General features: G+C 53.6%; 2 protein-coding genes across 4 annotated transcripts in view; one reads left to right on the top strand and one right to left on the bottom strand.

Moving 5' to 3' along the window:
* AGK (acylglycerol kinase) overlaps nt 1–11,164 on the top strand; it is a 74,802-nt gene extending 63,638 nt beyond the window's left edge. Inside the window, exons 12-16 of the mRNA XM_037138936.2 lie at nt 1,174–1,321; nt 1,745–1,842; nt 7,473–7,543; nt 9,328–9,412; nt 10,412–11,164. Of these exons, the coding sequence (XP_036994831.2) occupies nt 1,174–1,321; nt 1,745–1,842; nt 7,473–7,543; nt 9,328–9,412; nt 10,412–10,549 (540 nt within the window). The 3' untranslated portion in view covers nt 10,550–11,164. The remainder of the gene's footprint in view (nt 1–1,173; nt 1,322–1,744; nt 1,843–7,472; nt 7,544–9,327; nt 9,413–10,411) is intronic.
* A 954-nt stretch (nt 11,165–12,118) lies between these two features.
* Nucleotides 12,119–26,488, bottom strand: part of DENND11 (DENN domain containing 11) — a 56,058-nt gene continuing 41,688 nt past the window's right edge. For 2 of the 3 annotated variants that reach the window (XR_008389973.1, XR_008389972.1), the window contains exons 4-10: nt 25,230–25,383; nt 23,551–23,689; nt 22,413–22,544; nt 22,089–22,239; nt 21,346–21,414; nt 13,102–19,243; nt 12,119–12,204 (exon numbers count right to left, since the gene is read on the bottom strand). Coding sequence is in view for 1 of the 3 variants with exons in the window: in XM_037138907.2 (XP_036994802.2) it covers nt 19,048–19,243; nt 21,346–21,414; nt 22,089–22,239; nt 22,413–22,544; nt 23,551–23,689; nt 25,230–25,383 (841 nt within the window). In the remaining 2 variants the exon portion in view is untranslated. Of the gene's footprint in view, nt 12,205–12,891; nt 19,244–21,345; nt 21,415–22,088; nt 22,240–22,412; nt 22,545–23,550; nt 23,690–25,229; nt 25,384–26,488 lie in introns of those variants that run through there. The other variant, XM_037138907.2, reaches the window with a different exon arrangement.

A 26,488-nucleotide genomic window follows, 5' to 3' on the forward strand; every position in this document is an offset into this window, starting at 1 on the left:
GTGTCGGACTGGGCTCCCCACTGTGATTGAAAACTTGGTTGGTTACGAGCTCCAGGGGCCAAGAACAACACCCCTTTCTTCCTCCTCTGGTTTTGAGCCAAGTTCAGAGGAGGAAGCTGAAATGAAAACAAACGCAGGAACAGGCCGACGGGGACCCAAATGTCAGCTTTGTAAGTGTTAGCAGGCGTGAAGGGCACCACTTAGACACGTGGTGACAATCTGATGCCCCAAACTGAATTTGGCCACTGAAATCGTCTCCTCCAGGACAGAGGGTGGTGAGCGCACTGTGAGGAGGTGAGTCAGAGGCGGGCGCTGGGTCCACGCCTCGGTCCCCTGGACTCGGGGAGAAGCGGGCCAGATGGGGTGAGAGGGTCAGAAAGTCACTCGTGTGTAGTGCGCCCCGTGGGAGCTTGAGAACAGGGGAGTATGCCCTGAGAGACACATGCGCCGCACATGGATTGGGACAAACAGTGCAGCACGTGACGTCCAACGTGGACTAGTGTCGGGTGGCTGCGAGGCCCAGACGTGGCTCTGGGTGTGAGTGGCTGCAGTGAGAGGTGACGTCCAGGGCTGGAGGGCGAGGCCGTTGTTCTAGTGATTCCTGGGGACAGTGGTGAGACCCAGGACGTCACTGGACCTGGGCTGCCAGGTAGTAGACAGAAAGGCTAGAGCGCAGGGACCTTTGTCCTCGAAGCAGGCCCGAGAAGCCCCGAGTGGTGTTCGAGGCTGGGCGAGACCCTTCCAGCCTCCATGTGGAAGGTGATTCCGGAAGTGAGCAAGCTGTTCGATGCAACCAAATTTCGTCAGTTCCTTGTTTGTGCTGTCAGTGTGCCAGCGACAACACACTTGTCACGGGATGGACTCTGCTTGTTTGTGTCAAGAGTGTTTAGACGAGTCTAAGCTGCGGTTGTTAGTCCACTCGGGTCTTCTCTCCGCCCCACCTTGCTGAGGTCGGCGAGGGCAGCAGCCCCTGGGTGCGGGGTTTTCAGGACAGACCCTCGACAGGACACGAGGGCTCGAGGATCCCACGCTCCACGCCAGAGATGAGGCCGCCCAGTGGGAGGTCCGTCAGCCTCCTGGCAGGTTTAGGCAGAACACTAACCAGCCTTTGCACAGGGAGACTCCCCGAGTTTGGAATTGTGCGTTAATGTTTTTCCCTCTTCACTTTCAAAGGAGTGGCCTCAGACTCATCAAGCCTCCCTCTCGTACACGGGACCTAAAGCGAGACCTCCCAGCGTCCCCGACGAGATCCCCGCACGGCCCTCTCTGTACCGGAGAATACTGCGCAGGCTCGTGTCATACTGGGCACAGCCGCAGGACGGTGAGCGGTGGGGTGGCTGACGGTCGAAGGTGCCGGTCAGGTCAGAGGCGTCCAGAGCAGACCCCCCGAGTCTGTGCCAGGCTTCCCTTTTGGGGACCACTGTCGTCAGCCTCCCGTGTGCCACTGCACACAAACCAGCACAGTGCCCTGTGGTTACAAACACCCCGAGTCATTTGAGGCAAATGGTGGCCCCCTCTCTGTCACCGACCTTTCTGCATTGCCGACTGCACTGGGAGGGTGTTTCCGGCACGGAGGTTCCGTGCGGAGCCCGGCTGTTTGTCCTGTGTGTGGGAAGCGTGCAGCGCAGAAACCGGTGGACGGTCCGCAGATGCTCTGGGGAGACGGAGTTGAGCAGCTGGCCGAGGAGGGCCGGCGGGAGCGGCTACCGGGAGGGGCTGACCTGTGTCTCGTGCCCCCACGTAGCCCCTTCCCCGGAGGCGAGCCCCGAGGTCTGGAGAGACCTGCAGCTGTCCACCATCGAGCTGTCCATCACCACACGGAACAGCCAGCTCGACCCGACCGTGAGTGCGCTTTTCTCTTAGAGGAGCGGCGGTGTCTGGGGAAGCTGACGAAGGCGGCACGCTCTCCCGCCGACTCGGTGTTCTCGCGTTTGTCCCGTGGGGCGCAGAGGGAGGGACGGGGGGGGGGTGAGGCGGTGGCTAAGAGCTCGAGGGGCCCGGTCACGGGACCGGGCGTGGCTGGGCGGGCCTGAGGGCAGGAGGCCTTCAGGGATGAAAGGTTAGCTGCTCTCGTCCGTCACCGGGATGAAAAATCGTGGGGCTTTCACTTGAGAAAACATCCATTCTTTTGGTGACTGTATTAAATATGTAGGTGCAGGCCCCCAGGGGAAAACGCTATGTATGTTTTTAATTGTATGTAAACATGTAAGTGTGCACGTTATTATATGAGTCCAATCTATTGACATGCCCTGTCCAATGTAGTACCACTAGCCGCCTGTGGCAATTTAAACTTAATTAGAATTAAATAAAATTGAAAACTCATTTCTTTAAGCACACCGGCCACCTATGGAGAGCCCAGCAGCTGTCTGTGGCTAGTAGCTACCACACTGGAAAGCACAGACCTCAGCGGTCCCTGGTGCTGCTTGAGGCTCTGCCGGGGGCGGGGCTGCTGCCCGTGATGCAGGAGCGGGCATTGGATAGAGCAGGGGTTGGCGGTTGGCCTTAGCTGAGAATTGACTTGACGTTTTTAAATGGTTGGAAGAAAATGAAAATAATTTGCGATACATGGTAAGTATATGAAGTTCAAGGTCAATATCCATAAGTAAGGCTGGACTGGAGCACAGCGGTATCCTGTGCATACGTGTTGTCTATGGCCTTCATGCTGCGGGGCAGAGCTGTGACAGGGACTCGGTGGCCCCAGAGCCTCCAGCATCACTGTCTGGCCACTCACGGAAAGTCTACTGACCGCTGGGCTGGAGAAGCCCACGGCGGTGCACGTTAATGAGAGCGCCGTAGGACGCTGCCCTTAACTCTGGACTCTGTATCGTCATCCGGCTTCATGCAGTCAGGGCAGCGTGTTCACAGTGGGCCTGGTCACTCTGAAAATGGGCACACACAGTGACCCTGGTGACCGACGTATGACTGGGCTGAGAGGAGTGGGCGAGGTGGGCGCGCAGCACACTCCGATTCCAGTATGAGTGGAGCGTGGAGCTGTTTCCTGATTGTAAAAGGAATGTGTGTTCATGGTGTAACACAGCTCCCTTTACCTTCCAGGTTAACTCCAGTTAGGTCAATAGTTAAATGTACAAAAATAGAACCATTAAAGCTCCAGAGTGAAATCTAAGGAAAAGCAATAGAAGCTTGGGGAGGGAGCCTAAGGCAGAACTCATATTTCAATGCACTCACCTTTGTGTAATTAAAAAAAAAACTATAGACAAAGTTTTTAATGACAGGTTGGGGAAAATAATCTATAGAATGTGGTAGAGTGGAAGTTAATAGCTTTCCTTTATAACCAACTCCTTAGGGTAAATCCATAGGAAATGGGCAAAGGACTAAAATAACCCGCAAAGGTCAAGAACAGAAATTCACAAAAGGAATAAAAAATGAAAAAGCTAGCTTATATTTACTGAATATATATTACATGCTATGCATTAAGAATTTTACGTATCAGCGCTCGTAACCTTAACGTCTACATTAATAGACGTAACTAATGTAGATGTAAGAGTTACAGTAGATGTAACTCTTAACTGTATTTGTAGGTAAGGAAACAGGAAAAGTGCTGAACGTGAAAAAATGTAAACTGACGCAGCAACTGTCGAGCTGTGGTAGATCAGAAAGCCCGCCGGCGTGCGGTGCTGGTGGGGATGGGCAGTGTCAGCGCTGTGACGGGCGCGGAAAGCAGCCGCCCTGCCCTGGGCCATGGCTGTTTCTAGAACTGATCCTACAGGAATCACCGGATTAGTGCACAGTGTAGTCAGCCCCCCACTTCTTACATCGCGGAATTCTGGAAACACTGGTGCAAGCGAATGTATTAAGGTTGCAACAGACAGAGTCAGTCCTAGAAGAATTTCAGAAAGAGACGATCTCTAGTTACACAGTTCCCTTTGACCCGGTCTGATAACATGTGTTCCCAGCACGGTGCGGTCTGGAACACGGCTCCTTTCCCCGGGGGTTGGACACAGCGGATGGCTGAGTGCAGGCAGACGTGACGGTGGCCAAGACGAGCCGCGCGCAGAAGGCGCAGGGCTGTTGCCTCTGGGCCAGTTTTGGAAGCACATTTGTTTTCTTTCTTCCACACCCTTTGTGAAAGTAAAAGTGCAATAAAGTATTCGAAGACAATGAAGGTGCCAAGTGATAGCTCCAAATGCTCATGTGTCACTAGAGCAGCACAGGCAGAGTCTCCGAGGCGTCAGGCACGGGGTGTGGGAAGTGAGGCTGTCGGGCCGCCGTGTCTGCTGTAGTCAGGCAGCACCGCACGCGGACAAGCTGATCAGGGGACCGACTCAGCCCAGTTTGGTGCATTTGTTACTGCAGGGAAAGACGCTCACCATGTATCATGAGATGTAAAACCAGGTTAAAACGATGTGTAACAAACAAATTCGTTTTTATTTTAAAAAGAAGTGCTTCTACCTGTAACTGAGTTTTGTGGGCGACAGAGGGAAGGCCCCAGTTTTCATTCTTTCCACGTCGAAGGTTCTCGCCCAGGTGCCACACACTGGTGTCCACTCCCCCACCAAACCCCGTGCTGGTTGCAACACCTGCCACACATCGGGTGTCCGCAGGGGTGGAAATGCGGTGCCTCTAGTCAATTGCACTGTTTTTCTATAGTTGTTCTAGTTCTGTGCTTCTCTTAATTAGCATTGTTTTATAAGTCTGTTTTTTCTTAAAAGAGTCACTTGCCTATTCTTGACTCCTTGGCCTATGTAAGTCCCTTGGAATGTTTATCTTACTAAGTTCCACATAAAAATCTGGTGCAGTCGTCAGAATGCCGTTGAACCTGCAGAGCAGCTTGAGGGGAGAGGACGACCCCCTTGTCCAATCGCTGTGGCCTGGTGCCCTGTTTGTTTCGATTTGTTCACGTCTTCAGTGAAGTTTTAGTTTTCTCTATAACATTTTGCCTTTTGCTGGGTATAGATGCCTGATTATCCCAATTTTTCATGTCACTGTAAGTAGCGTCACCTAAAACTTCATTTTTTAACTGATTCAGTAGAAAAAACACGTAATTGATTTTTTTTACATTGATGCTGAATCAGCGAACTAAATTCTTATTAATCATATGAAGTTCATGGCTCCCTTTGGGTTTTCTATTGATTCAGTCATATTGACTGCAAGTGGTGCAAGTTCTGCTCTTCCCTTTCAAATGCTTAGCTTTCCGGTCTTTGATATTTCCTTACCACGTTGTCGGCTGGGACCTCAGCACAGTGTTGAATGGAAATTACTGTCTTACAGTGCGTAAGGGGATGGAGAGGGAAGTGTTCGCTGCTTCATTCCCGAGTTTGATGGGCTTTTTGTGGATACCCTTTATGAGATCAAGGAAGTTCCCCTCTATCCTACTTTGCTGAGAGTTTATCATGAGTGGATATTTATCAGGTACCTTTCCTATATCTGTTGAGATAAGGTTTTCTCATCCAATCTGTAAGTGTAGTAGTACAGCATGTTGATTTTTGCATTTTCACTCTTTGCAAAGGACAAATCCTAGACTTGCATGGGTCACTATCTGCTCATCCTCTTAGATGTCTCCTATACCTTTCAGTCTCGGCTCGTCCGGAACTGAGCTCCTGACTCCGCCCCTTGAGCCCTGCTTTCCCCACCCTTCCCCGACTGCGGCTGATGGTCATTCCGGCCTCGCATTTGTTCAGTTATCTTGGAGCCACTTTTGGCTGCACCTTCCGCACATCTAATCTTTGAGGAAGTCCTGGTGGCCTCACCTTCTAATACTGCCGGCGCTTCCCCGGACCTCTGCCGCTGCCTGGTCCACGTTGTACGATAGGTTCCCACGTGGTCTCCCTGCTTTTCCGTCCCCTTTATTCTGCTCCCAGCACAGCGGCCCTTGAGGCCTTGTTCGAATGCAGCCAAGTCTCCTTGCCCAGCCTGGGACCTTCCCAGGGCTCCCATGTCACTCAGCCTCCCAGCCACATCCCTTGGGATGCTCTGCAGGGCCTTGCTGCTCGCTCTCCTGCCCTCTCCAGCTTCACCCCACCGTCCACTCTGGCTTCCTCGCTGCCCTCACATCCGCCAGCCATGCTCCCGCTGTTTTGTAGACTGCTGTTCCCGAGACCAGCCGCTCTCAAAGTGCAGGCCTTGGGTCAGCAACGGCAGCCTCACCCGGGGACTTTTTGTCAGAGACAAGAACTCTCGGGCCTTGCCTGGGACAGGGAGTTACCACCTCTGAGGGTGGGGTCGGAGTCCAGCTGCCACAGGCCCTCCAAGCGGCCCTCCAGGGGGTTTGAGGACCTCGGCCCTGGACGTCCAGCTGCCACTCCCCTCACCTCCTGAGGTGTCTGCTCGGAGGCCGCGTCTCACCACCGTCTGCCTGGACCCTCTTTCAAAGGCACTGATGCCCCGTGTCCTTGATCTAGTTTTTTTCTTGCTTTTTCTGATAGACTCCAGTATAGTTGTTTCCTGATGTACTCTGTAGCCTACCATTTATGCCATATACATTCATTCTATAATTCCTGTTTTTGTACTGATATACTCTGACATACTTCTAATATTCTCTGTCACTTACAGTTTTAGTGTGATTGTTATTTTGTTGTGTTTTGCTTATCCCTCAGTTTCCCTGGTAGAAGGTAAGTTCTTTGAAGGCAGAAATTGTTGGGTTATTCCTGATGTAACCCAAGCACCTGGAGGAGTTCATTCAACAAGTCCGTATTAAATAAAAGGTGAACTCGGAGCTGAGTCACCTCCTTTGTGCACTGCAGTGTCCAGTGGGGAGGGTGCCCCGTGCCGGGTCAGCCCTGTGACCCTCGGCAGTGCTGCCGGCTCTCGGAGGCCTGTGGGTAGCCTGGGGAGACAGATGCACTGCCTGTCTGTATAGAAACAAACCTGCGTTTGAAGCAGACGCAGAGAGAAGGGTTGGGCTGGTACTGCTAGCCACTGACTGCTGGTAAATCGGGGGAGCAGGAAGTGTTAGAACCAAGTCTGTTTTTATAGCTACTTCCTTGTTAGCTCAGAGCTTTCTGGGATTGGGAATGGAGGGCTCTTCAAATATCACCTTGGCACAATGGCCTGCTGCACACCAGACTTGCATGTACAGCTCTTTAAAAAAGATGTGTGGGCCCTGCCCACCGGGAAGCCACTGTAGCAGGTGAGACGCCGGTGTCGGTAAGACTCGCTGGGGTGGCGGGGCTCACAGCTCGGCCTGCAGGGAGGGCTGCTCCCGCCTCCAAGGGCGCCGACTGTTAATGACAGAACCTCACAGACTCCCCACTCAGAGTTTTGACAGACCTCCAAACCTGAGTTTTACTTGTCCTATATAGGTCATAAAGAACAAACAATGGAGATGAATTTTATGGTATGTAAATTATACCTCGATAAAGGTCTTCATGTAAAAGGAAAAGGTTAAGTTGCTAAAAAGTCCCCTGCATAACTTATACACAGCTTCGAAATGTGAACCCGCGAGTCTTAAAGGCAACGCCAGGCTGCATTAGCCACGGTTTGGAGTACTGATGTTTATCTTCCTAACCCCGCAGAGCACGGAAGACTTCATGAATATCTGCATCGAACCTGAGGACGTCAGCAAAGGAGACTTCATAAGCATAGGGTGAGTGGACTGAGATCTCCTAACTGGGGTGAGTGGCCTGGGGCTTGGAGGAAATGAGGATGAAGTCACTGGAACTGAATCCTACTGTCTTGTGTCTGGAGTGCCCGTGAGGTCTATATAAGGGACCCAGCGAAGGACGCGCCCTGTTTGGGAATCCCAGCTCTCTTCGTTCGTTTGGGTGGGCGTGTCTAGCACTCCTCTCTCTCTCTGGCCGCCCCTGTTCGTTTTGGGAAGAGCAGAGGATGGGGGCAGTCTTTGCCTTTCTACTGAAGGAACTCAGCGTAGCACAGGGCCTGAATTGCTGGATCCTGCAACTTCCTGGCCTCATGTTTTGGAGGCATCCTCAGTCTCTGAATCATTTTCTCTGTGTATAGACTGGAGTGACTCTCTCAGGGTCGTTTTTAGGTCTGAGAGAATGTGCGGGGAAGGCCTTTTTCATCATGACCTGCTCTCTGGGTGTTAATGAAAAACCTGAAAAGGGGTTGAGTACTTGGGACATTTTCCAGGTTTCCCTTCTCCACCACAGGTCCCATCTGATTTGTTCAGCCCTCCCTTGGCCAGAGTTTTATTGGTTAAGAATGCTCTAGGCCCTCCCTCAGCCTGTAAAGCCTCACAGACCGTTACCATGCCGACTGGTGTGTGCGTGCTGTGTTCTGTGCTCTGGCTCAGAGCTCCCCCTCGAGGTTAAACATCTCTGCTGGGGAGGCGGGTCTCCATGGCAACCTCATTGTCTGCACCAGCACCCGCAACGACACTGTCATTTGTTTGTGGTATGGTTGCTGGGTACAGATTCTTAAGATGCTGAATAGCTGCTCCTGCAGCCATTGGGTTTATTTGCTGTATCTGTAGTAAGTGGGAGGGGAATACGTCTCTTCTTCCGTACAGTGTGCAGGAACTTCTGTCTTAACAGAGTCTGACCAGTAGGGGCCGTTCTACCCCAGTCTCCTCTGTAATTCTGACATTCAAAAGTAGAAAATCGATTGTGGTAAGTGAAGTCATCGTGTTCCTCGTTATTGCCAGCATCGGCAGCAATAACATGGTCCCCTTTGGTCTCTACAGGAAGTGAAATCAGGTCATGTCTGTCTTCTCTGGGTATGTGAATATCCATTGAGAAGTTGCTTTAGAAAATGGACAAAGTTTCACTGAAGAAGAATTACTGTTGTCAATCAATGACAAAGAATGGACTAAGTTGCTTGGATTAGCTTTTGCCCTTTCGGTACTTCCCACGACCAGCAGTGAAGGGCGGGCTGTGTGTGGAGAGTTACTCGCCTAGTTTTCCTCCAGCGCCACTTAGTGAGGGTGAGCGGGTGCTGGCCAAGGTGTTACCATGGAGAATCGGCAGGGAGCCTAGTGGGGACTGGGGTTTCACGCATGAAAAAGAAGCCTCTGCCTTACTCTGAAATCGAAAGTTTCTCCTTCAAGAGTTGACTGTCTCCCAAGTACCACCAGGTAACAGAAGCTTAGTACTTCTCCTAAAGGATTTAATTTCATTCTAACTGTTAAATTTGGGGTCTTTAATAGCCCAAGAATTGGGTCTGTGTGGACGATTGAAATTCAGGTGGTCTCGACTCCAGGCTCGGCTTTCGCCAGCAAGGCAGCCTCGTCGCTCCAGCACCCGTCCCAGGGCTGAGCAGGAGTCCTTGTGGGAAACATCGCCCACGGGACCCCACGGTGTTCGGTGGATCGGAACACACCACTACAGATACAGCTGAACCTCATCAAAAACAGGACTTGCCACATTCTTGCAGCCTCGTTTCCAAACTTGCTTTTTCCTCTGCTAACAGGAGCAAAAAGGTGCGAGACCCCAAGCTGCGCGCTGAGGGCACCGAGTGTCTCCAAGCCAGCCAGTGCGCCCTGCTCCTGCCCGAGGTAGGTGGGTGGGGCTGTCCCGGGTCTTTCTTGGTCTCCTCCTTTCTGTTTGCCCCCTTCCTCTCTAGTAACAGACCCTCATTTAGGCCCCTTGGATGTGCTGAGCACGCTGCCAGCCTCTGGGTCAGAGGCGGCAGACCTGAGAGATGACAAGATCCCATGTTTTTAAGCCAAGGCTCTCTAAAGTGAGCTTTGGGTCTCCTGAGCTCCCCCGCCCCAGATGTAAATTATGCAGAGTTACTATACTATCACACAGGACATTCTCAAATGGTAACAGTGGGTTCTACCTTCACACTTGTTCTGAAAGATCTGGAAGCAGTTTTCAGAATGGCGCTAAGTTTTTCTGTGCCGTGAAATCCCAAGCCTAGAAGAAGAACCTATATCAGTGGGAAAAGTTGGAAATGTCATCTCGTTTTGTAAGGTTAGTTATTCTATTAGCAATACCTCAGGAAGAGAGTTACTCCAGGTCACCTCTGCACGCTCAGGGCCCCCGTGTCACCGTATGCAGGAAGGACTGTGGTGCCCCACAGGGGTGGCACTCGTCTCAACGTAGACATGTTGCATTAAAGGCACGGGTTCCGGCCAAGCTTTATAGACTCTGCAGCGGTGCTTGCTCTGCCTGTGTGTGGACCTGCAGAGAAGAACCCTAGAAACAAGCAGCCGTCCTGCCTTTAAGAGGACGTGCGGTCTTTCTCGTTGAGCAGACCTGGGGTAAGGAGGACCTGTAATGCGTCATGTTTATGAATTCCTTCCTTAAAGGTGTGGCGGGAGCCCTGTCTTTTATATATGTATTTGAAAATTATGACCTTGCTTCTCAAGTTCCCAAATAGTCTTGTAGGAGGTAAGAGGCCAGAGAAATGAAACCTTTTTCGTGAACCAGATTTTGCAGAACCAGCACTGAACCGGTGACTTAAAAGAGCAGAGACTCGGGCCCCCGAGAGGATGCTGGGAGGACGACTCGGTGTGCGTGCGGCCCTCTGAGCGCTGTCTTCTCCACAGGGCACGGGGGGCTCCTTCAGCATCGACAGCGAGGAGTACGAGGCGATGCCGGTGGAGGTGAAGCTGCTGCCCCGGAAGCTGCAGTTCTTCTGCGACCCTAGGAGGAGAGAGCAGCTGATGCCGAGCTCGGCTCAGTGAGCGCCTGGGGAGGTGCACCCTGAGACCGTGCCCGAGGCCACCGTGGGACCAAAGGGAACAGCTGCCTGACCGTCCCCACAGGGTACCTGCTTCCCACTAGCGCGTGCTCTGACTTCCGTGAGGCAGTTGCTCCCTCCTCCGGCTAGTTCAAGGACGTTCTCTAACTCAGCGGATGGGGAAGGGCTAGACCTCCTGCAAATGCAACGGCTGGGGCAAGCAGGCTCCTAGCCCCGCCCCTGCATCCCTGTCTGACCCACAGCCCCGAGGACTTCCTGCCGCCTTGTCCTGGCTCCCTGGCTTCCCCTGCTTGGTGAGCTCTGTTCTTACTTGGCTTGTTTCTGTTTGAGCCTCAAACCAAACCAAAGTGTGGGTGAGGTGTCTCCCTCTTCAGCCATGGCTGAAATACTGTAAAATCCTAGTTCGTTTTAAGCAGTGATTCTTAAATGTTGGTTTGCGTGTCGAACCGTCCAGGGTGCCTGTTGAGAACTGAGGGACTTGGGGGCCAACCCGAACCTAAATGACTCAGTCCAGGGGGAGCCCAGCAATCTTCATCTTCCCTGCAGAGCAGCAGCACTCCCAGGTGACTGCTGAGGGCGTGCCCGCCTCACCTGGACGGCAGGTCGGCGGGGGGAGGGACGGGGCTTCCTGGGAGTCCTCTGGAACCGCGCACCCGGCACGCTCCGACCCTGACGTCTGTAGTCTGTTAGGGGAGTTAGAGCTGCCGAAGCATGCACGTCCTGCTGTCCTGTAAATATTGATATTTTGAAATAAAAACTTATTTCACTCTTTTAAACATATTCAGTGTAACTTAAATACTCAGCAATTGGACATGTGCCATACCAAAAATAAACAAGTTCTTTAGGAGTTGAAAATTTTACATTGACTTTTTTCCATACCTCCCTCAGCAAAGAGAATGCCCTCGCGATTCAGTCTAAGATTTCGATAATGAAAAATTGTGTTAGGATGTTCTTTATGCCCATTAGTTCATTTATGCAAGAGCACATAAATGTTACAGCTAAGATGAAGTGGGACTCAACTTTACATTCTTGTCCCATTTTTGGTAGATATAAGCACAGGACTAGATGGAAAGAATTCTCTTACAACAATGTCTGTAGCTCTTTGAATTCCTCTGGAGTTATATGTCAAAAATTATTAATAATGATCCTTCAACAGCTTGATTACACCTTCCCTTAGGTTGTTGAAAGCCAGGAAGCACCTGACCTGCCAGACAGTCTCTGTCAGGGTTCACTTTTAACCCCACCCGCGCCAGTTCCTCAGTTCGGGGCCCCTGGGGTTTCCAGCAGCAGAGGGGCGAGCAGCGCAGTCGGATGGACGGAGTGGATGCCTGGCTTTTGTAGAGAGGCAGGGACAGTGTGAGGGGACTGGCTGGTCTTAGCCTGGGTCTCGGCTCTGGCTGGTCAGCACTAGGGACACCTGTGCCCATGAGCTGCTTGCAGAGTGGGGACTGCTCCTTACGGGGCCACAGAGCAGCTACGGAAAGGCCACGTGTGAGCGGCACGAAGACCGGGCTTACCTGTGTTGTCTTGGGAGCAGCACTGGAGGCTGCGCTTCTGCAAAAAAAAAGAGCAGGCAGGTCCGAGCACACAGCGGAACGATCACCCACTCCACACTGCCCACGGAGAGGGGAGGAGACGCTGCGGGCGGGAAAACAGTTTCCACCTGAGCCCAGAGAATTTAGCATGTCCTGATTCTAGAACAAGCTATAACGGGCCAACCAGCCCAGAATCGGGAGCCTTGATAGGATACCCGCACACCCGTGTGTGATTCCAATCCTTCCATCGAAATCGCGGAACTTAGGATCGAGGAAGGATATTTAGTCTAGATTAGTGCTTTCATATGCCCTGGTTCAAGTTGTTTCCTGATTCAGACCATGTGAGAGTGGGGTTTGCCTACTATCACTGACTTGCCCTGTCCTTGCACGTCCAGGCCCTTTCCCGGGCACCTGGATGGACCCGCCCCCCCTCCTCGGGGCCCGCCTCCTGCTAACCTACCCTCCCCCGAACTTCGCTCTCAAGCTGAGATTGTTTCCATTACAAATATTGATGCTCTCTATTAAATACAGTTTGATAGAAAGCCTTTTGCTTAAGCTGTGGCCGATTTGCATGCATGGTTATAATTACTATGTCTGGTGCTTTTATACAAGCAGCAGCTTCACCCTGTTCTAGGGACCCTGAGAAGTGGGTGGCACCACAGTGGTCACGTGGCCCAGAAAGGAGGAGCCTGACTTGGAACACACCGCAGCCACCTCAGCAATTTGCTACCTGAAAAGGTTAAAAGTAAAATGAAACTCCAGTGTCTATATAAGCACAATATACAGTATATAGTAACACCCTCCCCCCTTTTTTAAATCATCTATTACAAAATCATAAGCATGTAATTCTATAACATAACAATATCACCCTCAAGCACACCACATGGCATTTTAGGTGATTGTTCGAATTAAAACCACACTCACGCAGGCGTGATTCTGCCGCACCCTGTATATGGTCAATCACACACGTATGAAATACAGTAGATCGTCTTAAAGTAACCTTTGGTGGGAAGAGACGTGAATCGAAAGGGCTTCAGTCCCTGCGGGGTCCTCCTCTGGAAGTCGTCTGATGGGACGGACGGTGGCACAGTTGTTCCGGCAGCGGTTCCCACTTCCTGGAGCGCGTCTGTCCAGACCTCGGCCTCCGCCGGGAGGACAGGCGGGCGGGCGCCAGCAGCTCTCAGTGCCGCCCTCCCGCCCGGGGGCCCAACCCACAGGCTCTGCTCCGCCACCCCCTTCTACTACAAACCTCATTTCCTGGACCAGGCGAAGGACCGCAGCACACGTGTTCGTGTTAAAATGTGAATTTTAATTGTAAAAAGTGTTGTCTGTAAATATAGTTAAGTCCGCCCCGCTGTACACGACTTGGTTCAGGTGTATACAGACATGATGTACACAGATGGTGTTTGTGCCACAGCACAGAATCGCTGCAGGAAACATTTACCCTGAAATTCGGGGCGACCCCAGCTTGAGGCCTTTAGAATGATCACCGTTGAACACAAAGCAAGACTAACACCTGTAAGCACTAGCACTCGGGGTAAAAAGTATCACAACTGACACCGATTTCATCATGTGAAGTAAGGACTGGAAACAAAAATAGATTCCGTTTCTCTTATTGCTCGAACTCCAACACCAGGGCATCAATCAGAACCGAGGCATGACTTTTAAGGCGACCGGGACGCGACGGTTTTCCTAACTTGGAAATAAAGGAAAACCTGTTTCTTTTCAGAAAAGGCTCATCTCCCAGACCTACAAAAAGTATAACCAGCCAGCTTGGGCTAAGTAAGGAAGTTAATTTTGTTCTCCTGTACTCTGTCCCCCTAATGTCCCCTCTTACCCTGTCTGTCCAAACGCCCAGAACCTGCACCTGCCATCACTGTGGCTTTCTTTGGGCTCTTGGACTGAAACTCTCCCTGCCAAAAGTTTTTAATGCTTTTATCTTTGCTTAATTCGCCCAGAGGACGTTTTCACTCTCCTGTGAAGAAAATCAGGCATCAGCTAAGTCACCGCCCTCTGTGTAGAGTCTCCATTCTTTGGGTCTCTGGCCAATTTATGATAATACCCTACGCACACCCCCCACATCCCCAACAGTCCTCAGAAAGCAAGGAAGCGCATTCCTAGTCTAGATGCGCGTTCCACAGCAACTGTGGTCCCCCTGACCTCGTCCTACAGTGATTAAGTCAATCTGAATTTAGATCCTATTACCTCTGGAAGGCCAGGCCCTGCTGAGCTTCTAGAATAAACTAAAGACTGGAAAGAGAGCTTAACCTCTCCATCATTATTCATATATTCATGAGCGCTGGAATGTTCTGATTTCTTTTCTCAATGTGCAGCTGCCTGCTTTTCCAAAAGTGAATCAAAGTGCCGGTCACAAAGCTACATCTCAACCTGCCCACTGTTGTACGAGAGTCTCACCTAAGGTTGGGGGCTCGACGTCGTCCTCCCCTAGGAGGGTCAAGTTCATCTCCTAAAGAATGCTATTGTGATTTCACAAAGTCTTTGTTCACTCTCCAAAACATTTAAGTTCTAAAACCTCTATGGGGGAGGTCTCAGTTGCTTCCAAATTCCAAAACTGCCCATTTCTCCTAAAACTACAACTTGGAAATTTCTTTCCATTTCAAGATCTGCATACTTATTTCTTCACACAGTAATAGTGATACAAAAATAAACTTCCATTTCTTATAAGAAAAACATGAACCGAATTCACAGTTAGCCTTTTCCCATGCCGCTCTGCACTCCAACAGCTCCTGGGAACGGAGGTATATTAGTAACACAAATGGAATATTTAAAGTCCATGACTTGGGAGTAAAAGGAGCCTGTGACTCCTTGTCTTCCCCTACCTGAATCAGAAAAGGCTGCTCCTGTCCTCTGGCCCCAGGGTCCTCACCCACCCCAGCCCCCAGGACACTCGGGGCAGAGAAGGGCAGGGGGAAAGTCCAGCCTGGACTTTGCTTGGATTCGGAGCCCACCAGGGAGGGACCTCACGGGAAGATAAAGCTGGGCGTGCCTGCTGGTCCCCAGGTGAACTGTCTTGCTCTTTTAGAACCGTCATCACACTAAGGCAAGTTCACGGTCAGTCAGAACGCTGTCTTCTGGTTTCACCTCCCTCCTTTCCCTCTGCGGGGATGAGCTGCTCTGGAGAAAGCATCTCAATCTGTTCCCGGGCCACGTGGTTTCATCAGAAAAATAAAAATAAATGGTCCCTGAGGTCCCAGCCTTTACCCAGAGTGCTCCTGTACTACCGTTAAAAGGTGAATTCTTTACTGCCTGTTGCAAAAGCTTCCCTAAAGGCCTCAGTGGAAAGGTGAATAATCTCATCTTCTTACTGTGTTTGAAGGGCTTTCAGTGCATCAGGACAAATAGCCAGTTGGTCCTCATTGCCACCGGGAGGAAAAGCAGCCGCTCAGCTAGGATTTAATTGATCTTTATCTTCTAGCTAAAAGATCACAGGTTGTTACACTGATAAATGAATCTTCCCAGATGGTATTTGGAATTATCTGCACCTGGTGCTACAGTTCAATTTTTCTATCTTCACTCCCGTGGATGAAAACAAGGTTAAGTTACAGATGCAAATTCCTGTGCTAAATGATTTCCACCAACACATGAGTGAATCTGGTGCCCCTTCCACAGCCACATGGAAGAAGAGGTGCCCGGATAGGTGATGGGTGTGCAGGCACACGCCTCCTGGTTCCTGGCCACCACAGTTCCCAGAGCACGCGGGGGCCCCAGCTGTGCCGCCCGGGCAGGAACAGAACTGCCCGAGGCCTCAGCACAGCTCCGTGCCCGATGAAAGCCAAAGCTAACTCCCAGCCAAGGACCTGGCCCTCTCCTAATCGGCGCGAGAGAAGCCCTACCATTTTGGACTCCTTCCAAAGAAAGAGTCCTGAGCTAGAAGACCCGCACACATTGTCGCAAAGGCTGAATGCTGCCATCTGCCAAGCCGGCAAACTCGGAAAAACCCACTCTAACGTCAGTAAGCCCCAAGGCTGGATTCCAGGCCCCACAAGGGCTCCTGCCACCGGACCTTCTTCCAGCGTGGTCTCAGGGTGAGAGGGCAGCCCAGGGGTCAGGTGGGCAGTGTTCCCAGGTGGGCACACAGCCCCGGCCGGGCACTAGAGCAGGCTGAAATGCCCCAGGGGCGCCCAGCAGCTGGGGGGTGTGCTCCAGCAACGCCCCTCAGTCAAGGGACCACACCCCGCGGGAGGTTTCCAACCCCTTCCAGAAGGGCAGTGCTCACAAGTCATCATCCCTGGCCCTGCGGAGCTTACAGACGAGAAGGCAAGATCTCAAAGGATGCTCACCGGCACCTCCCAAACCACAGTGGATGGTTTCTCAGGAAGTATTTCAACAGTGACCGGAAACCACATCCACGTGGCTGCCGGCTTCTGCTGTCACTGCGCAGGGACTCCTGCCTGGCACCTGGCACACTTCTTCCCCTTCTAGAAGACTGGTGGCCAACGAGGCTGGGCTGGGCTGCCCACCTGAGGCACCGGGGAGAGGCAGGGGGACAGCAGCATCAGGGACAAAGGCAGCCTTCAAAGGTGACCTCCGTAACTCAGTCAAGGCGAGAAGTACTCGGGGGTCGACAAACCTGGACAAAGGTCACCTCAGAGCCAGCGAGCAGTCTGGGCAGCCAGGTAGAGAGGGCACAGCCCTGGATTCCTGGCCTTGAGAGGAAGCCCCAGTGCAGGGACGGAGCACAGGGTGGGGGCACATGTGTTCTGCTTTGGGGGTGCGTTCCCCACCAGGGCACCCAGACCCCGGCCCTCTGCACATGTGTGAGGGTGGACACACGGACATGCCAGACATACACCTGCCTACAACAGTGTGGGATTGAGGAGCCCACGATTCCAAGGGAACCACAGGAAGCCCGTTTTCACCCCACTGCCTGGACCACAGCACTTCCGAGCTTGGAGTCACAAAACCATAGAAGCAAAGCGCCCACACACAGACCGCAGAAGCGCTTAAAAAGAGAGTTCTTCCACCAGATTCCCCGATTCCACAGCAAGAGGGTCGGCCTGCGTCCTCCGAGAGAGCCTGACCCAGCCTTCCCCCACTACCCTGCTCTGACCACCCATCCCCAGGCACATCAGAAACCTTGAACCTCTCGGACTCCTCGAACAGCAGCCGGACGCGGCCCCTTAGTAAGGCCGCTCTGAGAGGCAAGAGAAGCTTCCTTCTTAAGGCAAAGCTCAGTGAAGCCTTGGCCTTGACGCACAGATCTTTTTTAGTGTGTTACTGACAGGACGCTACGCCCACCCTGTAGGGGACAGAAAAGGATGGGCGGTGCACCGTACACTTCAGTGCCCAGACGTAGCGAATCCATGTCTCTCTGCAGTTCCACACGTGAACTTCTGTAGTCCCGAGTTCTGCGTTACGGAGCTACAGCGAAAGTATTTCTGAGTAAAACAATTAGCCCTGAAAAGCTAGTCTTGAGACCAGACACCTGACCGGCCTGTTTGAAAGTTATCCGTCTGCGGTGCCCACCAGCCCGGCGGGAGCGTGCGTACAGACACAGGATGAGGGCTGCTCCGGGGACTGCTGGGCGGGCAGGGCAGGGGAAGGCGTTATCTTTTACCCACAACCTAGCGCCCTGAGTCCAAATCCCAAGTTACAGCCCCAAGACTCCACTCACAGGAGCCGGCTTCCCGTGCACTGCCTCACCTACGCTGACCTCCAGCGAGCGCCCAGCCGAAGGGAACAGGCAGGGCCTGCGGGGAGGTGGCCGGGCCACCACCTTTTAGAGGGAAGTGGACACTCGTCCCTGTTGTTGGGGGGGGGGGGGTCCCGACCACTTCCTGGGTGAAGGCACTGTCACAGTTGCTCTCTGGCAAATCTACTAGGTCTCTGGCCCAATTACTTAGCTCAGGGAACGTTCTCTCTGCCAGCGAGAAGTCTGTGCGGGCACCAAGCTGACGCACGGTCTCGTCAACGTGCTGCTCGGAGCGCCTTGCTAAATTACAGCGTCCAGTGACTGGACTCTTGTCCCGAGGCCCTACTAGTAACGCCTCCCAAGGGCTCGTCCGGGTGGAGAGACATCTCTCTACCCTGCACCCCAATTCCTCTCTCTTTGGTGGCAGCGGATGCCACTCTTTAGAAACACCCAAAGGATTCCGAGAGGATGGTTAGCCCTTAAAGGAGACTCATCTGGAAAATGAATTTGCTCAGAAGCTCCAGGGCCAGCTCTGGCCCTTAGCAACCTGCCAACCCTTCCCAGCAGGTGGGGACTCTGAGAAAGAGGGATATTCCACTGAGTGGCCGCCAGCAACTTTGAGGCAAGTCTCAAGGCTTCGTGCGACAATGCCAGTCGTCGGCTGACTGAGAAGCAGCCTCTCCCCGTCACCCTGTCCTTGGGGAAGCTCGTACTTGGGTCAGAAACAGCTCATCGTCCCACTTTGGGGCCTCTCCCCACAAGACACAGACTTGTCCCGGTAAAACAGGAAAATGGATCTGATCCCAGGGCGGGACTCCCAGAGCTGACGAAAACCTTGGAAGGTCACGGTCTAGCTCCCACCATCGCAGGGATGGGCATCCAAGGCCACTCTGGGAAGACAGCGGTCCCGTTCTTGAATACGTCAGGGGACGCAGACCGCACAGGCTTCCTGAACGGCCCACCCCGGTGTCTGCAGAGCTCGGCCGCTCCTCGTGACACAGGGCCTTTGCCACATCTCAGGTCACTCACAGGGAGGTGAGAACGCTGGAGACCCAGCCAGGCAGACTCCGTGGGACATGGTCGATTCCCACGCCGTATGAAGCAGGACACGAAACCCCCGCAGCCCCCTCTCATCCTGCCTCTCCAGAGCTCGGGAAGAACAGAGACTGCCAAAAGTACATCTGACGGGAAGTATAAACAAGATTCCTTTGTGTCCACTTAATAAAAAACGAGCCGTCCGGGCCTGGGCTGCAGTCCCGCGTGAGAGCGGCTCACCGGTCCGGCCCGCCCCTCCTACGGGCAGCAGGGGTTGTCGATGACCAGCATGACGTCGATGCCGTAGGCCTCCAGCAGGTCCATGAGGAAGCTGCGGTCCCCCTGGGGGTCCAGGCCCATGCCCCGGGCGTGCTCGGCGGTCAGCGTTTTGTCCTGACTGGCGGACACCTCCAGCAAAGTCTGGAATATCCGGTTGTTCTGCTCCAGGAAAAACCTGCATTGGAGAGGGAGACCCAGGAGGGAGGGTGGGAAAGACAAAAGCGCGCCACACAGTCCGCACCTGGGGACCATGCGACGCTGTTTTCTGTTCAGTGTGCCTTGAACTGGCTCCAGAAACCAGAAATCTTTTTTTTTTTTTTTTAAGAAAACAGGATCAAAGTTAAATGGAAGGGTTATTAAAATGCTACTAAGATTTGCAAAGAATCCACCGGCATTAATCATGGTATAATTAGCAAAACCTCTGAGCGAGCGATGGCCGGACTGCCAAAAAGCCCCTTCTCTGTTGAGGGGCTACTAGAGTTTTAAACACAGCCTTGGGGAGAGGCCCCCCAAAACTGCACTCCTCTCTTTCTGCTTAGTCATGGGGGGGGGGAGTTAAAAACCAAACACCTGATGGAGCAGCTCTGAGGTCAGGACGTCAAGTGAGGAACTGAAGGGCACCTGTGTGGGCCCCTGAGCCACCGTGGACCAGACGAGGCCGACACTGACTGTCCAGAGACGGAGCTCCCAGGAGTGGGGCGGGAGCTGCAGGTACCAACGCTGCCCCGGCTCGCCGCTATCCTCAGGTGGTTTGCTTGGATTATTCTTTTTACTTATGCACAGAGCATGACCTCAATGTCACCAACTGCTAGCACTACGTGAGTGGACGAGCCATGTCCACAGGGCTCTGGGGCTCCGCAAAGGTGACCCACACCCTGGAAGCCCTGGGCACCCAGGAACTTCAGGTACAGGGGAGGGTGTCAAACCTGGAGGACACCGCTGGCTCTTTGCTCAATTCTCAGACACTTGCTGTATCTGAACGGCTTTCTAAGTGAGCATCGGAAAGCTCACTGTCTTAGAGTCCCAGTAATGCCCTTTGTAGAAACATCAACAGTAAGTTTTCAACACCAAAGCCAGAAAGGGTGCTAACCGCAAGCGCTGCTCCCTGCCCCCCTCCCAGGACATGGCTGAAGCCCAAACAGGAAGCCACTGCAGTTCTGTCCTCATCAGCGAGTGCTGTGTCATCAGCTACTTATAAATGAAACCGATGAGCTCAGGGATGAAGGCCAGACTCCTGCCTTGACCACCAACAGGTCCCGGGAAGAGATTCCAGTAGGTGCAAGAGCTGAGTGTTCAGATTATCCCACAATACTCAGTGCAGAGGACTGCGCTATTCAAAGGAAGCGGTGGATGAGAAGTCCCTGAGTCCTGAGCGACAGACAGAGCTTCTGTGCCGTGGACAGACCCCAAGACCCGAGTTTTCCCTGAATGACCTTCCCCTGCTGCTTTTCTTCACTGCTTTGCATCCCCTGCTGACGGCATCTCGGGCTCTGGGGCTGGTGGCCCGGGGCCCAGCTCTAAGTGCCCCGCGCAGTGTGGACACAGGAGGGGCTGAGTACAAACCTGGTGCCGTGGAGGGGCCCCTGGTGGGCCTGCCAAGCTCAGTGACCAAAGGAACCGCGCGAATGCTCCAATCACCTAACTGGGCAGGTCATGGCTGGTAGTCACACCCCACGTGTGTAGCTCCCTTAGCGAAGGCCAGTCTTTGAGAGGGCTCTGCCCACTGTGCCCCCACAGCCAGGATAACCTGCCTTTGAAAGGTCAGAGCCACTCCTCTTCCAGACCCCACGAAGGCATGGCATGGCCGCCGGCACCAGAGCGCCAGCCACAGAGCCCCTCCCTCACTATCTTCTTGGTCTCCCTTCTCTGTGCGCTCTAAGTGCTCATTACTAGCTATCCCGTACCCACCAATGAAAAAGAACTATGTGCTTCTCCATTGGCCCTGTATCCAATCCCAGAGACTTCCCTGCTTTGCTTTGTCCCGCCTCCTTAGTCTGCCACCAATTGGATTTCATGCAACCTTCTTTTTGTCAATTCTGATGGATAAAATAAGCTGCAAACTGCCATTCTCTGGAGCACTTGAGAGTTTGTTCCCCAGCAACCGTTGGTTTGGCTCAATACAGCTGCACAAATGCTGTACAAGTACAGGCAGTTCTCACACTACAGCGGCAATTAAGGACCCCCTGGACTGCGGCACGATACGGGGACAGATCCAGGCTACAGTGCTGGTGCTAAGAGACCCTCGTGAGGCCCCGCGGCCCAGCCCAGGCAACTTACAGCACGAAGAGGTCCTCCTCACATGGGCTGTAGTCCTCCTCCACCTCCTGGGAGTACAGCAGCGTCTGCCTGTCGTGGGGAGTCCCCGTCAGACTGTGCGAGCTGCGAGGGCCCCCATCCGCTAGGTCATCGTGCAGGCGTCTGCACGGGCCGCCCCATCCCGGGAGGGAGAGTGACCCCGAGGGGCACCCCCTGCCCGACCCTGTCCAAACTGCCTGACCCCGTCCAAAGGCAGGGTGAGAAGGGACTGGAAAATAAACAGGGCTGGGAGTCAAAACTCCAGGAGCCCAGGGCTGGTTCCGGCCCAGTGCCCCTGAGGCAAGTGACAACCCTTCCTAAGTGCCCATCCAGCAGGGATGAAAATGAGGCTGTTCGTTCCACAAGACACCACATGCGGGGAATCGCACCAGGAGAAGCATGAGCAAGAGTTCAGTGCTGTGGCACCCACACCAGACACTCAGGGCCCAGCCTTCGGATGTCCATCGGAAAGGAGTCCCCCCGTGGGTCTGCTGCCCTGTCCAGAGGCTCCGAGGGGTGGGGGGCTCAGCTTCCTCACTGCCCATCACCCAGGAGGCAGGCAGGCCCACGGCCAGGAATGAGCGGTGAGGGAAGGGATAGGCGGCACGGGTTTGACTGAGGCCCCGGCTCAGAGGTCCCACCTGGGGGACGTCGGTCAGAGTGTGTGCTGGCCGGCTGTGCCTGCTCCTGCCACCGGCCCCGCCCCTGTCCCCAGGCCCCGCTACCTCTGCTCGTTGAGCCTCCGGTACTTCTCCCGGTCAGCACTGTTGATCTTCAGCAGGGGCTGCAGGTGGTCGTGGTGCGTCTTCACGTTCTGGTTGTCCACGTAGACGTCGTACAGGTCTCGCTTCTCCTCGAAAATCTTCTCTGTGGTGCCTGTGGGACCCGCGGTCAGGAGGTGGGACCCCGAGGCTGTCACCGAGGGCACCAGCCCGGCCACAGGGGGAACCAGGAGCCGGGGAGCCCGAAGACCGTGAGCAGAAGGGCCCTTGGGGAGCTGGGAGACCATCCTCTGGGTAGGGACCTGGGGGTGGGGGGGCCGTGCTTACAGGCCACGTAGGACACCTCCACCTCCAGGCTCTCGATGTCGGCCACGTTCACGTAGAAGAAAGGCTTGGACTCGGGGATGGTGCCCCCGATGCCGGGCAGCGAGACGTTGGCCAGGCAGCAGCAGCAGTACACTGGTGGGTGGAGACAGTGACGGGGGGAGCCTGCCCCTCCCAGCCCCTCCTCCTCCTGCAAGCCCGCTGGCCACCTCGGGGCAGCCAGCCTCCCCGATGCTAACGAGGGCTTGGCTTTGTGCCAGGGGTCCTGCTTTCTGAGGAGATGGCGGGCAGGGGCACTTTTAGGTGCCCTGGCAGACCCTGATCTCAAGGCCCCGGCAGCAATGCCCTACCAAACCCAGGGGACGGGTCTCAGCCCTCAGCACAGCTGGGCTGGACGCAGCACTGCTGACCTTGCCCAAACTCTCACCTACTGTAACCCTCCCACCTTCCCGTTCCTGCCTCCTGACTGACATTCCGCCTCAGTCCCCTCTGTCTGCCACCTTTACAGTTCCCATCCTATGCCTGCACCTTAAACCCTGGCGCACCTCTGCTCACTCGCTGTCCCCACAGGACACCATCCATCCTGGGGTCACCAGTTCGGTATGAGGACCTGTCAACTTCTTCTGCAGCCCAGCTGCTCCCCCAGGGTGCGGACCCAGCGGCACCGGTGCCCAGCGGACACTGTGAGATGGCCTCACCGGCAGCCCACGCTCACCAAGTCCAAGGCTAGCTCTCACACCACCTATACCTCCCTGGTGCCCATCTGGTGGCCCCACCATCCTTGTCATCCTAGACTGGTCGCCCATCACAACCGCACACCGGTCAGAATCCCACAACCCAACCACACTCCATTCATTGTCAAGCTCATCCCTTAAACACGAGGACATCTGGCATCCACCTTCTCTGCAATAGCTCAGATCCTAATCTGTCACCAGACTACGGGTACGTCACCCAGCCCATCTGCTTCGCCACCACAGCCCGCATTTGAAAACACAGATCCAGCCACATCACTCCCAGGCTTGAAACCCGTGACCCCCTTGATAAGGCCCCAGCTCTTCTGAACACGGTCAACAACGGAAAGACTCAAGTGGCTTCTGCCCCAGGGACCCAGGAAGAGCCCCTGACACCGGCCTCTCGTTACCTCTGTAGCACACGACGCCCACAGGAGGCGGAGAAAATATCAAAATGCGCTTCCGAAGTAAGGCAAACTTCCAGAGGATGAGGATCTGCTCCCCGAAGAACTTGATGAACTGAGACATGCAGCCGGCCGGGTGTGTGATCTGAAGGAAAACAAAAGGGAGGCGGGGGGTGGGGTAGGGGGAGGGACAGCTTGTCAGAGCATCATTAGGAAAAATACTCAACGCGGGCTGGTGCAAACCCTGCCACTGGAAATAAAACCCCCAGAGTACAACCAAACAGACGCAGGGATGTTACTTCCACATAAAATGGTGTTTTCCTCTTTCAAGGCCTCATCCTGAAACCAGATTTCTGTAACTCAAATGCTGCCCTGATGCTGGAGTTCAAGTTCAAGGATGGTTAACTACTTCACTCAGGAGAGAGAGGTGCCAAGGACACAGGACTGGATGTAACTTCTTAAGCATCAGAAATACACGTGCCTGTGAAGTGACAGGACACCTCACCAAGGACATTCAACACACAGACGTTCCTGAGCACTGGGAGGAATAAAATGACGAGCACACCGTCCCAGGTTAGAGCCCCAAATATATCGGGACTGGCTTCTGTGCAGAATGAGGCGTCTGCACAGGGAGCAAGGCCCACAGGGCTAGTTGGAGGAGCGGCCCGCAGCACTTCAACTCCGACCATCGCGCCTTCCACGCTAAACGCAGGGGCCTGTCAGCTGGACAGTATGGTATGGAGGCCCTCAGTCCAACTGCCTGCCCGCAAGGAACTCGGAGTTCCCAGCAGCTACGTGAGCACGAAAGTGGATACACTTCCCCAGTCGAGCCTTCAGCTGAGACCCCTACCCTGGCTGACACCTTGGCTGTGGTCTCACAAGTGACCACGAAGCAGAGGACCCAGCTAAGCCGTGCCTGATTCCTGACGCACCAAAACTATAAGATAATAAATACGCACTGGTTTAAACCATTAATGTGGGAGCACCACTGGCCATATGCCTTCCCTCAGTCTGGACTCAGCCTCCCTCACTTTCTGGCTTGCCAAACACTTCCGGGGCCACCTCCTCTTCCAAGAGGCCTTCCCAGATTTCTCCCTTGAACTCAGGACCTAATTTCTCTACCAGGAGGCCGAGGTATCCACAGAAATATCTTCTGATGACCTACACGGAAGGTGGGGAGAAGCTTCAAACTCATAGTCATCTTTATTCCCTCCCAACACCTAACACTTGGCCAGGTGTTTTGTTAACTGTAAACAAACTTATTCTAGTACAAAGGCAAAGTACTTCAGGAAAAATACACAAGAAAGCAATATCCAAAATACTGTCACTAAGAAATATCATGCCTGTTATAATGCTTTACTGTTAGCTCAAATGTCTGACCTTAAAAATATCTGAAGCAAGAATCAACAGAATCAAACCCGCCTCTTCCCCCACAGGAATCCACCAGGACTACCTATGAGCGCAGCTTTGAACCATGATGGCGAAGAGTCTAGAAAGCATTTTGTTTCAGAGAACCTGCTTTATGTTTTCAAAGAACCCAAATGCTAAAGTTAGCAATGCTACTCTATCAAAAGCAGACTTTGGGCAGGAGCCCAATACATAAATTCCTTATTCATTAAGAAAATAATTTAGCACTACTGTACGTAGACACGAGCCCCGGGCATGTGAGGGGCGGCAGACCTCACCTTCATCTCAGGGTACATGTACCGGTGGATGGATGGCAGCCAGTAGACGGGGGGCAGGCTGCCACCTCCCCCGGGGCCAGCGTGGAGCACCCCCTTCTTGTCTTCGTAGAAGGCAGCCAGATGGGAGTAATGTCCCGGCGTCTCCAGCTGGTGTCTGCAAACACACGGGTGCACAGTGAGACGGGCTGCTGCCACAGCTTGGCCACTCATCAGTCAGCCCCTCTGCCCGGCCCCGACAACTACGTAGGGGCAAAGGCCCAGATAAACTGAAAAGGCCCCTTTTCTGAGGTTGCCCCGGGATGCCTCCTCGGGAATTACACAAGAGCCTTGGGAAAAGCTCCGGCGTGGGGCCCGATACCGCTCTACAACTCATTCCCCTTCTCACGGGAAATGGGCGGAAGTAACGGACTGCGACTAATGCCTTTGTTTGTGAGCGAGGTAGGCTGGGGACCGACCGTGTGGGCTTCCCAGAGCGTGGCCGCGGGCCAGGAGAAGGGGTGACTTGGAAGACCACCGATTCCCTGCTTCAAGCTGCCCTTTGTTTAGGATTCATGCTTGCTGGCTGGCTTTGTTGTTATAAAAGAATACGAGGAAGCTTACCCCACAGTATCTCAAAGAAGAGGAAACCATTATTGTAGGATGTCACTAAGGGCTCAGAACTTCTGCACCAAGTTATAAATAAAACACTCAGAATCTCTTCTCTTTCTACCCCCATCCTGCCCGGGGTGGCAGGGCCTTGGTGGTGGGTGGCCCTGACCCCCAAACCAAGAAAACTTCACCGAGGCCCTTGACCATTTGGACAATGGAGAATCCTGCCTTCAAGGCGAATGCAGGAGCACAGCGATTATTATTTGGCACTATGTTTAATGGGGGTGTTAAGGATTGAACAGTGTCCCCTCCTCCCCCCCCCAAATATGTTGGAGGCCTCAGACTGTGACCTTATATGGAGAGAGGGTCTTGGTTTAGGTGACTCCTAAACCAATATGACTGGGATATTTCTAAAAGGGAAATTTGGGCGCAGAGAGACACCCATGAGGAGGATGTTATCAGAAGATGAAGGCCCAGGCCCGGAGGGATGACCTACGAGCCACAGGGGTCGAGATTGCCAGCAAACCGGACCCTGGGAAACCACATTCCCGTGGCTGTGAGTCACCCAGCACCTGGCACTTAGTGTCAGCAGCCCTGGGACACCAAACATAGGCAGGAATTCAAAAAGGCACTTACACCTTTTTATTAGCTTATTTGTATTTTTGCGGCAC

Source organism: Artibeus jamaicensis, unplaced genomic scaffold (genome assembly GCF_021234435.1).
Source record: "Artibeus jamaicensis isolate MK-2021 breed Jamaican fruit bat unplaced genomic scaffold, CSHL_Jam_final scaffold_2172, whole genome shotgun sequence".
NCBI classification, from domain to species: domain Eukaryota; kingdom Metazoa; phylum Chordata; class Mammalia; order Chiroptera; family Phyllostomidae; genus Artibeus; species Artibeus jamaicensis.